At 48.0% G+C, this 10235-nt stretch overlaps 1 protein-coding gene across 1 annotated transcript; it reads left to right on the top strand.

The window, feature by feature from the left end:
* Positions 1 to 3819: 3819 nt before the first annotated feature.
* CLDN14 (claudin 14) lies at positions 3820 to 5378 on the top strand. The gene has a single exon (XM_042021295.1). The coding sequence runs from the start codon at positions 4064 to 4066 to the stop codon at positions 4739 to 4741; it is 678 nt and encodes a 225-aa protein (XP_041877229.1). The 5' UTR covers positions 3820 to 4063; the 3' UTR covers positions 4742 to 5378.
* Positions 5379 to 10235: the final 4857 nt, after the last annotated feature.

Here is a 10235-nt window from a genome sequence, read left to right as displayed (position 1 = left end):
GAGAAATACCAAAATTCCTGGGTCAGAATTCATTGGCAGAACCACCTGCAGCCCAGGGGAGGGGCACAGCAGCCACAGCCTGCATGAGAGGAGCAACTCAGAGGTCTGGAGAAAGGGCTTAGAAAGAGCAGGAACAAAAGGATAAGACTGCTACAGGCAGGGAAACAGTAAAATGAGAAACAATGAAAGAGACAGCAGTAAAACATGCATCTGTTATTTAATCCTGGGTAAATACCCAGATTAGTGACATCAGATTCTGCTGTTTATTTGGAGCTTACTCTGGAGCCGTGGCTCCCAAGGCGGAGGCAGCTGGGATAGAGCCCATGGATCCAGCCCAAGGATTTATCCCAGACATGGCATCAGGCAGAACTAAAGTTTGTATGGAAATACTGTCTTTCCAGCCCCTGTGCTCATAAAAATAAAGCTGGCAGGAGCTGGCAGGGTGAGGGAATTCAAAAGTTTCATAAATTGTCACATCATTTCGCAGTCACTCAGTGCTTAGATGGGCCTTGAAGGTCATGAAGGCTAAACATGGACATTGTGTCTCTTTTTTTATTGGTTTTTATCCCAGATGCCATCTTTACTTCCCCACAAAGGCTGGCTCTGGTTCACAGAATCCCAGAATCATTAAGGTTGGAAAAAACTTCCAGGACCATGGAGTCCCGGCTGTGCCCGATGCCCACCTTGTCCCCAGCCCAGAGCACTGAGTGCCACCTCCAGGAACTCCTTGGACACCTCCAGGGATGGGCACTCCAAGCCTCCCTGGGCAGCCCCTGCCAAGGCCTGAGCTCCCTTTCCAGGAAGAAATTGCTCCTGGTGTCCAACCTGAGCCTCCCCTGGTCCAGCCTGAGGCCGTTCCCTCTCCTCCTGTTCCCTGATAGAAAAGGGTGACTCCCCAGTGAGAAAGCAAAATTTGCTCACTTCCTTAAGAAATATCAACAAACACAACCCATGCAGAAAAAAAGGGCTGATTTGTGATTTAATATTTCACTGGCTCAGCCCACAAGGAACATCCAAGCTGCCGCTCATCTGATCCCACTGAATGTTCCTGAGCTGAGCTGTAAAGTGAGACATTTCCACAAGGCTGCTGATGTTCCTGGAGATAAATGTCTTGAGTTCCTGCTGCTTCTGCCACTTGGCAGCGAGGAGGGGAAGGCTGGTGCCCAGCAGTGAAAGTGTTACTGAGCACCAGGGGCAGCTGGAACTGCTGAGGAAGGCACATGGAAAACATGACGCCGAGCGAGCGGGGCTAATTAACACTGGCTGCTTAAATTAGAAAGCTTTTAATGGCTAATGTTTAAAAGTAACACCTTAATGACGTCTAAAAATAGCTGCTGCCGAGCCCCAGAGTGTTCTGACCTCCATTAAATCGGGGGTCCATTTCCCAGGACTGGTGGTGTAAATCACATTTTCCTTTGAGGTCGTGTTCTCCCCGGGATCAGCTGCAAAGCCTCATGCCCGACCTCGGGAGCCTCTTTGCAAACACACCAGAGCGACCCGGAGCACTCCTCTGGATGTGGGCAATGTGTGGATGTCGTGTGTGGGATGAGGAATTAGAGTGGATAATCTTGGGTCGTGCTATCTGCTCATCATGAGGGAGTGGGAGATTCCCAGACCAGGCAAAACCGGGGATGTGAGAGGATTGAGGACACAGGAGACACAAGCTCCATTTCCAGCTCGGTTGCCAACATCTTGTGTGATGTCTTGAGGTCCCTTATGGTCCTGCTATGGCCCAAAACCATGTGTAGATCTCCCTGATCCTGGAGGAATATTCCCAGGATAATTTCCCTGAGATGGGTGGCATGCTTGGATACAGATGTGCCTCACGGGAAACAAATAATAACATAAAAAGGGAAAATGCTGCTTAATTTTCCTTAATGTGGGAACCAAACCCATATAACCTGCAGGGAAAACAAACACTGAGGACTTCTCGTGGTTGGAACAGAAATAAAATATCTCCAGTAGTGCTGGAGGTAACGGTTTGCTCCTTTGTGCTGTGCTTGGCCCTAACCCATGGCCTGTCATATCTGTGGTAGCTGAGAGAAATCTGCAGCCTGACCTCCCCTGGAACAATGATTTCGGATATAAAACCCTCTGTGTTTGTCTCGGGATATGCAAATGAGGCAAATTACTTCAGCAGCCACATAAACTCAGGTGTTTTCACTTAAGTGTTGCATAAATCTGAAACGCCAGGAAGTCACAGCAGGAGGAAAAAGCTTTCCTAAAACCAGGCACACTAAAGGAAAGCTGCTCTTTGCTTTGCTCTTCCCTTCCAGCCAGCAAATCCAACATCCCATTCCTCCCCATCCCATGGCACACTCCAAGTAAAAGGAATGAGTGGAAGTACAGAGTCCTCAGCCTGTGGTGTTGTCCTGCCTAGGCCATAAAATCCTTGTGCTTTTCCATTTTTCCCTTTATTTTCTCAATGTCCAAGGGATTGTTTTGGGAAGAGACGCCCCATCCTACAAGAAAGGTGGAGAGAGACAATTCCCAAGGGCTGGAGGGCCAGGAGCCAGGGAATGGCTTCCCAGTGCCAGAGGGCAGGGCTGGATGGGAGATTGGGCAGGAATTGTTCCCTGGCAGGGTGGGCAGGCCCTGGCACAGGGTGCCCAGAGCAGCTGGGGCTGCCCCTGGATCCCTGGCAGTGCCCAAGGCCAGGCTGGACATTGGGGCTGGGAGCAGCCTGGGACAGTGGGAGGTGTCCCTGCCCATGGGATGGATGAGCTTTGAGGTCCCTCCCAACCCAAACCTTTCCATGATTCCATGATTTTGCTGTCAGGCAGAGATCAGTGAATGCCACAACAACGGAGACAAACCCTGGCACTGACTGATGTTCACCTGAAGCACTCCAGACTCGTTAGAGACAAGTCTGAGACAAGAGGAATGTGGAGCAGCTTTCACTTTGCTCCCTCTGCATCCTTCGGCTGTCCTGATGGCATTGATGAGTTGATCCAGATGGTTTTCCTCCCTTTTCCTGCTCAGGCCAGGTCCTGCGAACACTTCCACTTTCTCCTCCGAGCAGGAGTTCAGCACGTGCATGGGGCTTGACAGAACTGGAGCCTAAATTTGTTCCTGTTTCTGAATTCCAAGCTGGATTGTGACACAAGGGTTATTTTATATATTAAAATACCGGGTTTCTGCCCACACACATGATGCATGATGTATAACAGAGCTGGCAAGGCAGCCATTGGAAAAGGCCACTCAATCTGGGATTTATCCAGAAGGAAAAGTTGCCATTCCTTGTTTTTCAGCTTGGATTTATACACCACCAAACTGTGAAGGTGTTGCCCCTCAGAAGTTCCAGGATGTTCACCTGATTCCACATTTCACCCACAAACTGAAATCACGACGTGAAACTCCACAGACCCTAATGAAAATTATTCCCCGTGGAGTTGCTTTATTGAAATGCAACCTCAAGAAATACTGGCCAGTCAGGAAAGCGACTTTAATCCAATATTTGTTATCCTCTTCCACAGGTTTTAAATCACTCTCTTTGCTCCCTACTTTGAGCAAATACACCCTTATTGTTTTCCTAGTCCTGCTACGACCTTCTGGGAATGTTTTCATCGCGTAAAGCAACCTGGAGTTCCCTACTTTATAAATCTCCTTCATTCCAAGTGTTAACACTACCTAATTCTCTGCTTTAGAGAGGAAATCATGTTTGTTTTTTTGAAGAGCCTGCTGGGAAGAGGAATATTTGCATTTAAAATATTTTTTTTCCATTTCATAAATTGTCTTGAGTTCTCTTCCCAGCGGGCAGCAGAAGGCTGTTTATATAAGGGAAGAGGGAAGCTTGCTTTCCCATTACTTCCACAAAAATACGATTAACAGCGATAACTATGCTAATTATTGCCCTCACTGCACTTGGAATGCACCTCACTGGCTGGAGAGGCAATGCTTTGGGGTAATAATTAACTGCTTTTTTCCTCAATTACCTTTTATTAGGCGAGCAGGAGGTGTCAGAGTAAAACAGCTGCACATCTTCCAAGAAAAGCTCGTGTTTTTCTGAGGGAACCCAAACGGAGGTGCCTCATTAAGAGAACCGGGCAGGACAAACACTCCCATGGCGAGCTGGGCCTTGGAGCTGCTCGGCTTCTCCCTGAGCCTGCTGGGCCTAATTGGGACGTTAATTGCCACCATCCTGCCGCACTGGTGGCGCTCGGCACACGTGGGCACCAATATTATCACAGCTGTGGCCTACGTGAAGGGGCTGTGGATGGAGTGCGTGTGGCACAGCACCGGCGTCTACCAGTGCCAAGCGCACCGCTCCCAGCTGGCGCTGCCCGCCGACCTCCGCGCCGCCCGTGCCATGATGGTCACCTCCTGCCTGCTGTCCGTGCTGGCCGCTGCCATCGCCGTCGTCGGCATGAAGTGCACGCGCTGCGCCGAGGGCAGCCCCGCCAAGGCCTCCATCGCCGGCTCCGGTGGGATTGGCTTCATCGGGGCCGGGCTCCTCTGCCTGGTGCCGGTCTCATGGAGCACCAGCGACATCGTTATGGATTTCTACAACCCCACGCTGCCCGCTGGGATGAAGTATGAGATAGGGCAGGCTCTTTATCTTGGATTTGTCTCCTCAACCTTGACCATGCTGGGTGGGGCTCTGCTGGGAGCGTCGTGCCTCGGCGAGGAGCCGCCTTTCCCGCCACATTCCGGGAGCGGACCGGGCGCCTCCAAGGGAAACCACGCTCCTTCCCTGACATCTGCGTCCCACAGCGGCTACAGACTGAGTGACTACGTGTGAGTTCCTGGGATCTGGCACAGCTGCCTCGGGATTCTGTGCGTGGCATGAGAGAACTTGGAATTGATGTTACAGTTGTTTATCCCTTTCCTTTCGTCCCGGAGGAGGAAAGGGTGTGGATGCAGAACTGCTGCCTGCAAAACCTGGGAAATAAAGGCAAAGGAGCTGGGGTATTCCCAAGGCAGCACGTTCCTGTCTACCTCCAATCAGGGCTTTGCAGGCAGGTAAATCAAGGGGGGTTTTGTTAATAATAATGCTTTGGTTTGGAGTTGGTGCCCTGCGAGGCAGAACTGGCCACAACTCCTTGTTTCTTCCCAAAAAAGACACCGTTTTCCCTAAAACCTGGAATGTCTTGGGGATACACAGTGATTTCCAGCACTGATTGCCTGCTTGGTTCCTCATTTCCATAATTCATGAACGTTTCGTCATGACAAGGTATTAATTTTGCTTCGACTTAACTTTTTTTGTTTGTTTTTTTTACAGTCCCTTGCAATGTGAATTTCAATGGCACCGTGACAGACGTATTTGACAGCCTGTTACAGGCAATATTTGAAGTTACATTACAATGTTTTGACCTGATCAAAATAAAATTTCAGCGCATTTTTGAAATGCATCACGAGGGAAGCAAACCCTCTCAGTGGCTCAGAGCTGGGGTTTTTTACAGATGTCAGGAATAGAATGAAACCAGACATTTGATATTAAACATATTTTTAAAATTTAAAATCAAATTTCTCAGAATTTGTCACAGAATGGGCATTTAGATTCCGGGCAGATTTAGCATTCTGCACAATCTGTGCATTATAGAGAGTGGAAAAACAGTTCCTTAAATCCTATTCCCAAATCCCATGTAATGAAATGTGCTCATTTCTTGGGATGAGTGCTGGTATTTTGTGTCAGGGTTAGCAAGGGTATCTCCATCCCCTCTGGAGATTTTGGGGGAATTTTCATTTGGGGCACAGGGCACCCTCCACGCGAACACTCATGGACTGTGACCATTGCTTGTCAGGAGTATCAAATCCAGACATTTCCTTCTAAAATCCTCACAAAATTCCATCATTCCACAATGCATTCAAACAATCAAAAATCAAAATAATGAGCAGAGAAGCCCAGCCCTCTCCATTTCACGTTACAGTGAAGTCCCAGGCACACATATTATGACATAAAATTATAACAAAAAATAGAATCACTGTATTCCTGTTAAACCAGAAATTTACAGGTCTCCCACATGCAACATATGGACCAACATACTGAAAAAAAAATTAATTCCAAGATCTGTGAGGCAACTGATCTTAATTTGGCAAAAATCTCTGTTTGTAATTATATTATCACCTTGTGTCACCTCCAGAGCTGGGCAATTTTCAGCATTTCCCCTGGTTCCAGCCTGAACCTTCCTTTTTGTGGCTGATCACCTTTGCCTTTTGTTTGAAGGTGATTTGAACTGGGACAGAGGGTTTTCAGCATTGATCCAAGTTAATACCACCAGAATTTTTAAAAAGAAATGGAATTTCTAAGCAATCTGCTGAGACCAATAATAATAAAAGGGATCTGGGACCAGAGTTTGGTTATTTCTGGTGATAGGACCCAGGGAATGGCTTCAAACTGCCAGAGGGCAGGGCTGGATGGGAGATTGGGCAGGAATTGTTCCCTGGGAGGGTGGGCAGGCCCTGGCACAGGGTGCCCAGAGCAGCTGGGGCTGCCCCTGGATCCCTGGCAGTGCCCAAGGCCAGGCTGGACATTGGGGCTTGGAGCAGCCTGGGACAGTGGGAGGTGTCCCTGCCCATGGCAGGGGGTTGGAACTGGATGAGCTTTAAGGTTCTTTCCAGCCCAAATTCTGTGATCACTGACCCTGCAAACATCTCAGTGACAGGCCCTGAGGAGCAGGGAATGAACACAAACTGCACAATGGCTTCTTAGAGAAGATGGAGACAAACTGCTCGTAGTCCACTATGGATTTCTGGGATGACTTTCAGCCCAATGGAGGTGGTCAATTCCGTGGGCTTTTCCTGTATTTCCATTGTAACAGATCCTGCCAAGTGATTAGATACCAACCTGAGCCAGGGCTTTGGACAGCCATGAATGCTGGAGCGCAATTCCAAGTGAGGAAATGGGCTGTGGGTCATTAGGGGGGCTCTTTGCCATGTACTGATAAATTCCTTCCCTTGCCAAGTGTTGGTGTGGTGGGAATACTCCTGTGTAGGGCTGTTCTTACTGCAGCAATTCCCAGCCAGGCAGGATATGTGACAGGAGTGGGAAGAGTTTATAAAGTCCTGGCAAAAATACCTGGAAGTGCTTGGATGTCAATAAAGAGGGAAATGGTTTCTTTCACAGAGCTGGTAGCCAGTGGATCTTGCTCCATGCTAAAACTGACATAAATTTCTTTGTTCTTTTCTTTTCTTTTCTCTTTTCTCTTTTCTCTTTTCTCTTTTCTCTTTTCGTTTCTTTCTTTTTCTTTTCTTCTCTCTCTCTCTTTCTCTCTTTTTCTCTTTCTCTTTTTCTCTCTCTTTCTCTCTCTTTCTCTCTTTCTTTTTTTCTTTCCTTTTCTGATCTACCAAAAGACATTACCCCCTTCCTTGCAAACCTCACTTTGCAACATGAGAGAGATGTTCTTTTCACTTGTTTTCTTGAAAATGATTAATATAACTTAGTCCACATGTCCCTATTATCCACATTTCCTATTCTTATCACTAAAGAGGCATCTGGACATGTTGATTCCCAGTTTAATTCGGATCATCCTTTCCAATGCTTCAGCACATGGCATCAGAAGATTTGTTTAAACCCTTTACTGACTTTTCCATAAACTCAGACATCTGAATGGGTTTTAAATGCTTTATGGACAAGAAAGGCAGGATAAACCCAACCTCCCTCCTTTTTCCTGGGGGGAAAGGTTGTTAATTTTATTTTCTGCTTTAAGCAGGAAGAAAACACATTAATTTCATCAGCTCACACTTCAAAGATGTTTGGTAAGCAAACTGTTAGAAAGTGGAGTGAATAAACAGAGTGAATCAATGCAGAGATCTGACCTGTTGAGAGCACATGTGTGGACTTCATAGAGATGTGTGTATATTTAAAACGCTGGAATTCCAGCTCCATTGACTTCTCTGAGGTCACAGTTTCACCCATAAGCTCATTATTATTGTCAATACTCCCAAATCTATTAGAGAGCTTTTAACTAAAAGGCCTCCAGAGCAAAGAGAATCAAAGTCAGGGGGATTTTTCCCCCCAAGAAGGATGGGATGGCAAGGAAAGGCTTTTGTTGGCCATTTCACAAAGTGTTTGGTATTGAGCAGAGCAGCTGCAGCCTGTGGGATGTGTGAGGGAGTTCTCCCTTCCACTGGAGTCAAGGACAAGCAATTTTATTTTTAAAATGTCATAATCACTGGTATTGATCACTGGGGGTGCTCTCAAATCCATCCAGGCTCGGGCTATCGCCACTATTGCTATCCCTGGAAATTCCAGCCCAATTAGGCTGCCTTGCTAATGAACCTCAGCTGCTTTTCATGGCTCTCTGTGGGAGAAAAAGGCTCTTTGACAGAGCAGTCCCAGCCTTCCACCTGCCCTGAGCTGCCTCTTTGTTTTATTTAGTCCCATTTTATCGTTCCATGGAAAACATGGAGAGCAAAAATCAAGAGGTATTCACAAACCTTGGGAAACAGAGTTAGAACTAAATTGCTTGGGAGAGGTTGTGGCTGCTCCTGGATCCCTGGAAGTGTCCCAGGCCAGGCTGGACAGGGCCTGGAGCAACCTGGGATAGTGGAAGTTTCCCTGCCCATGGTAGGGGAGGGATGTTCTTGAAGGCCCCTTCTAAGGTGGATGATTCTGTGAAATACATGGTAAAGGTCAGCTAAGGCAATACCAGATTTGGGTTTCATCATGGATGCAAAGTTAGATCATGTTAAATCCCCTCACTCTTGAAAGGAAGTTGAGGAGGAAGAACCTGGAAATCAGGACAGTTCAGTGAAATATTTTCCTTTTACTGAACACTATGAACTCAGGGAATCAGCTTTGCAATTGTTGATGATTTCTAGGGTTTTATGGAATTGGTATTTGCTTCCTCTACAAGGGCAAACCATCAAGTAGATGTTGCCAGCAGGAGAAAAGTGGGAGCAAGGAAAAGGAATTTCCATCCCCAGTAATACCCAAGTGTTCCTTTAGTGGTCTGCACACATAACGAACATGGCTGCGCTGGATCCAAATCCTCACATAAGTCCTGGCACCGTGAGCTGGTAGATGCCCCACCAGAAATGCCACTCCCTCACCCCTGGAGTGAAGCTCTTGGCAGTTCTCAACTCATCCAGTGGTTGGAATCTGGATCCAGTTTGGAATCTGGATCCCAAACATCCCCACTTGGGATCTCTCAGCACGTGGTGCTGATCCCATGTCCAGCAGCACATCCCAAGCACTGGAATATGCAGCGCAGCCACCAGTCCCTGAACTCCATTGATGGCACCTCAGGGTCCTCCCACAGCCTAAACTCCTCCTCTCCCACAATCCCAAAGCAATCTGGAGTCTTCCAGCTGTTGTTTGGTACCTCCTGGCAGGAGTTACCTGGCAGACACGAGCAAACCGATCCATAAAGCCCGAAATGGGCTGTGAACAGAACTTCTGGAATGTCTCGTTGCTTCCAAGGGCCAAACAGGAGAATGTTGGTCTTTAGAGAAGCTCACACTCCATGGACACAGCACCCTCCCTTCCTCTGGAGGTTTTGTGGTCTCTGGGCATCAGCTCCAGTTTTCCCTCAGTATGACCAGACCTGTAGCAATTTCTGTCAACCCCACCTGCTGCAAGAGCTGCTTCCCTTTTCCCAGTCTCAGCCAAAGTTTCCTCTATTCCTCCTGCAACACCTTTTGAAGATGTGTTTTGGCCAACTTTGTTATATTCTTTGTTTTCTCCTTGATGAGTTCCATCACCTCCTGAGAGGTGTCCCTGCCCATGGCGGGGGTTGGAACCAGATGATCTTTAAGATCCCTTCCAACCCAAACCATTCTGTGATTCCATGATTTAACTTCAGAGCAAACTCGGGAGGGATGCAAGGATTGCTGTCCCTCCTTTTTTATGGTGAATACCAAACAAAGAGGAGAGTTCAGTGAATGCTGCCAAGTTCACTACAGGGGTTTTAAAAAGTGGCCACTGTACAGCACCAAACAGTGACCCCCAGTCCCTTGTGGGTTGGGATGTGGCTGAGCCCTCTCATCCCCCAAACCAGCCTGAGATGCCAGGGCTGACTGGGAACAGCAGGGGCCAAACATGGAGCCTCCAGAGCTGGTCCCAAAGTGCTGCCTGGCATGGGATCTTCAGGGAGAATCACTCTCAAAGCTCACACCAATGACTCATGGGCAGCTCAGCTGGGGCACAGCACCCTGACCCTCCTTCCTGTGCACAGGAGTCACAGAATCCCGGGATCCCTGAGGCTGGAAAAGCCCTCCCAGCCCATTCAGTCCAAGCTGTGCCCGATGCCCACCTTGTCCCCAGCCCAGAGCTCTGAGTGCCACCTCCAGCC

The sequence above is a fragment of the Corvus kubaryi genome, unplaced genomic scaffold (assembly GCF_017639235.1).
Source record: "Corvus kubaryi isolate FWS band 111438036 unplaced genomic scaffold, C.kubaryi_AGA036_p1.0 37133, whole genome shotgun sequence".
NCBI lineage: Eukaryota > Metazoa > Chordata > Aves > Passeriformes > Corvidae > Corvus > Corvus kubaryi.
This window is presented reverse-complemented; position numbering and strand designations above follow the sequence as displayed.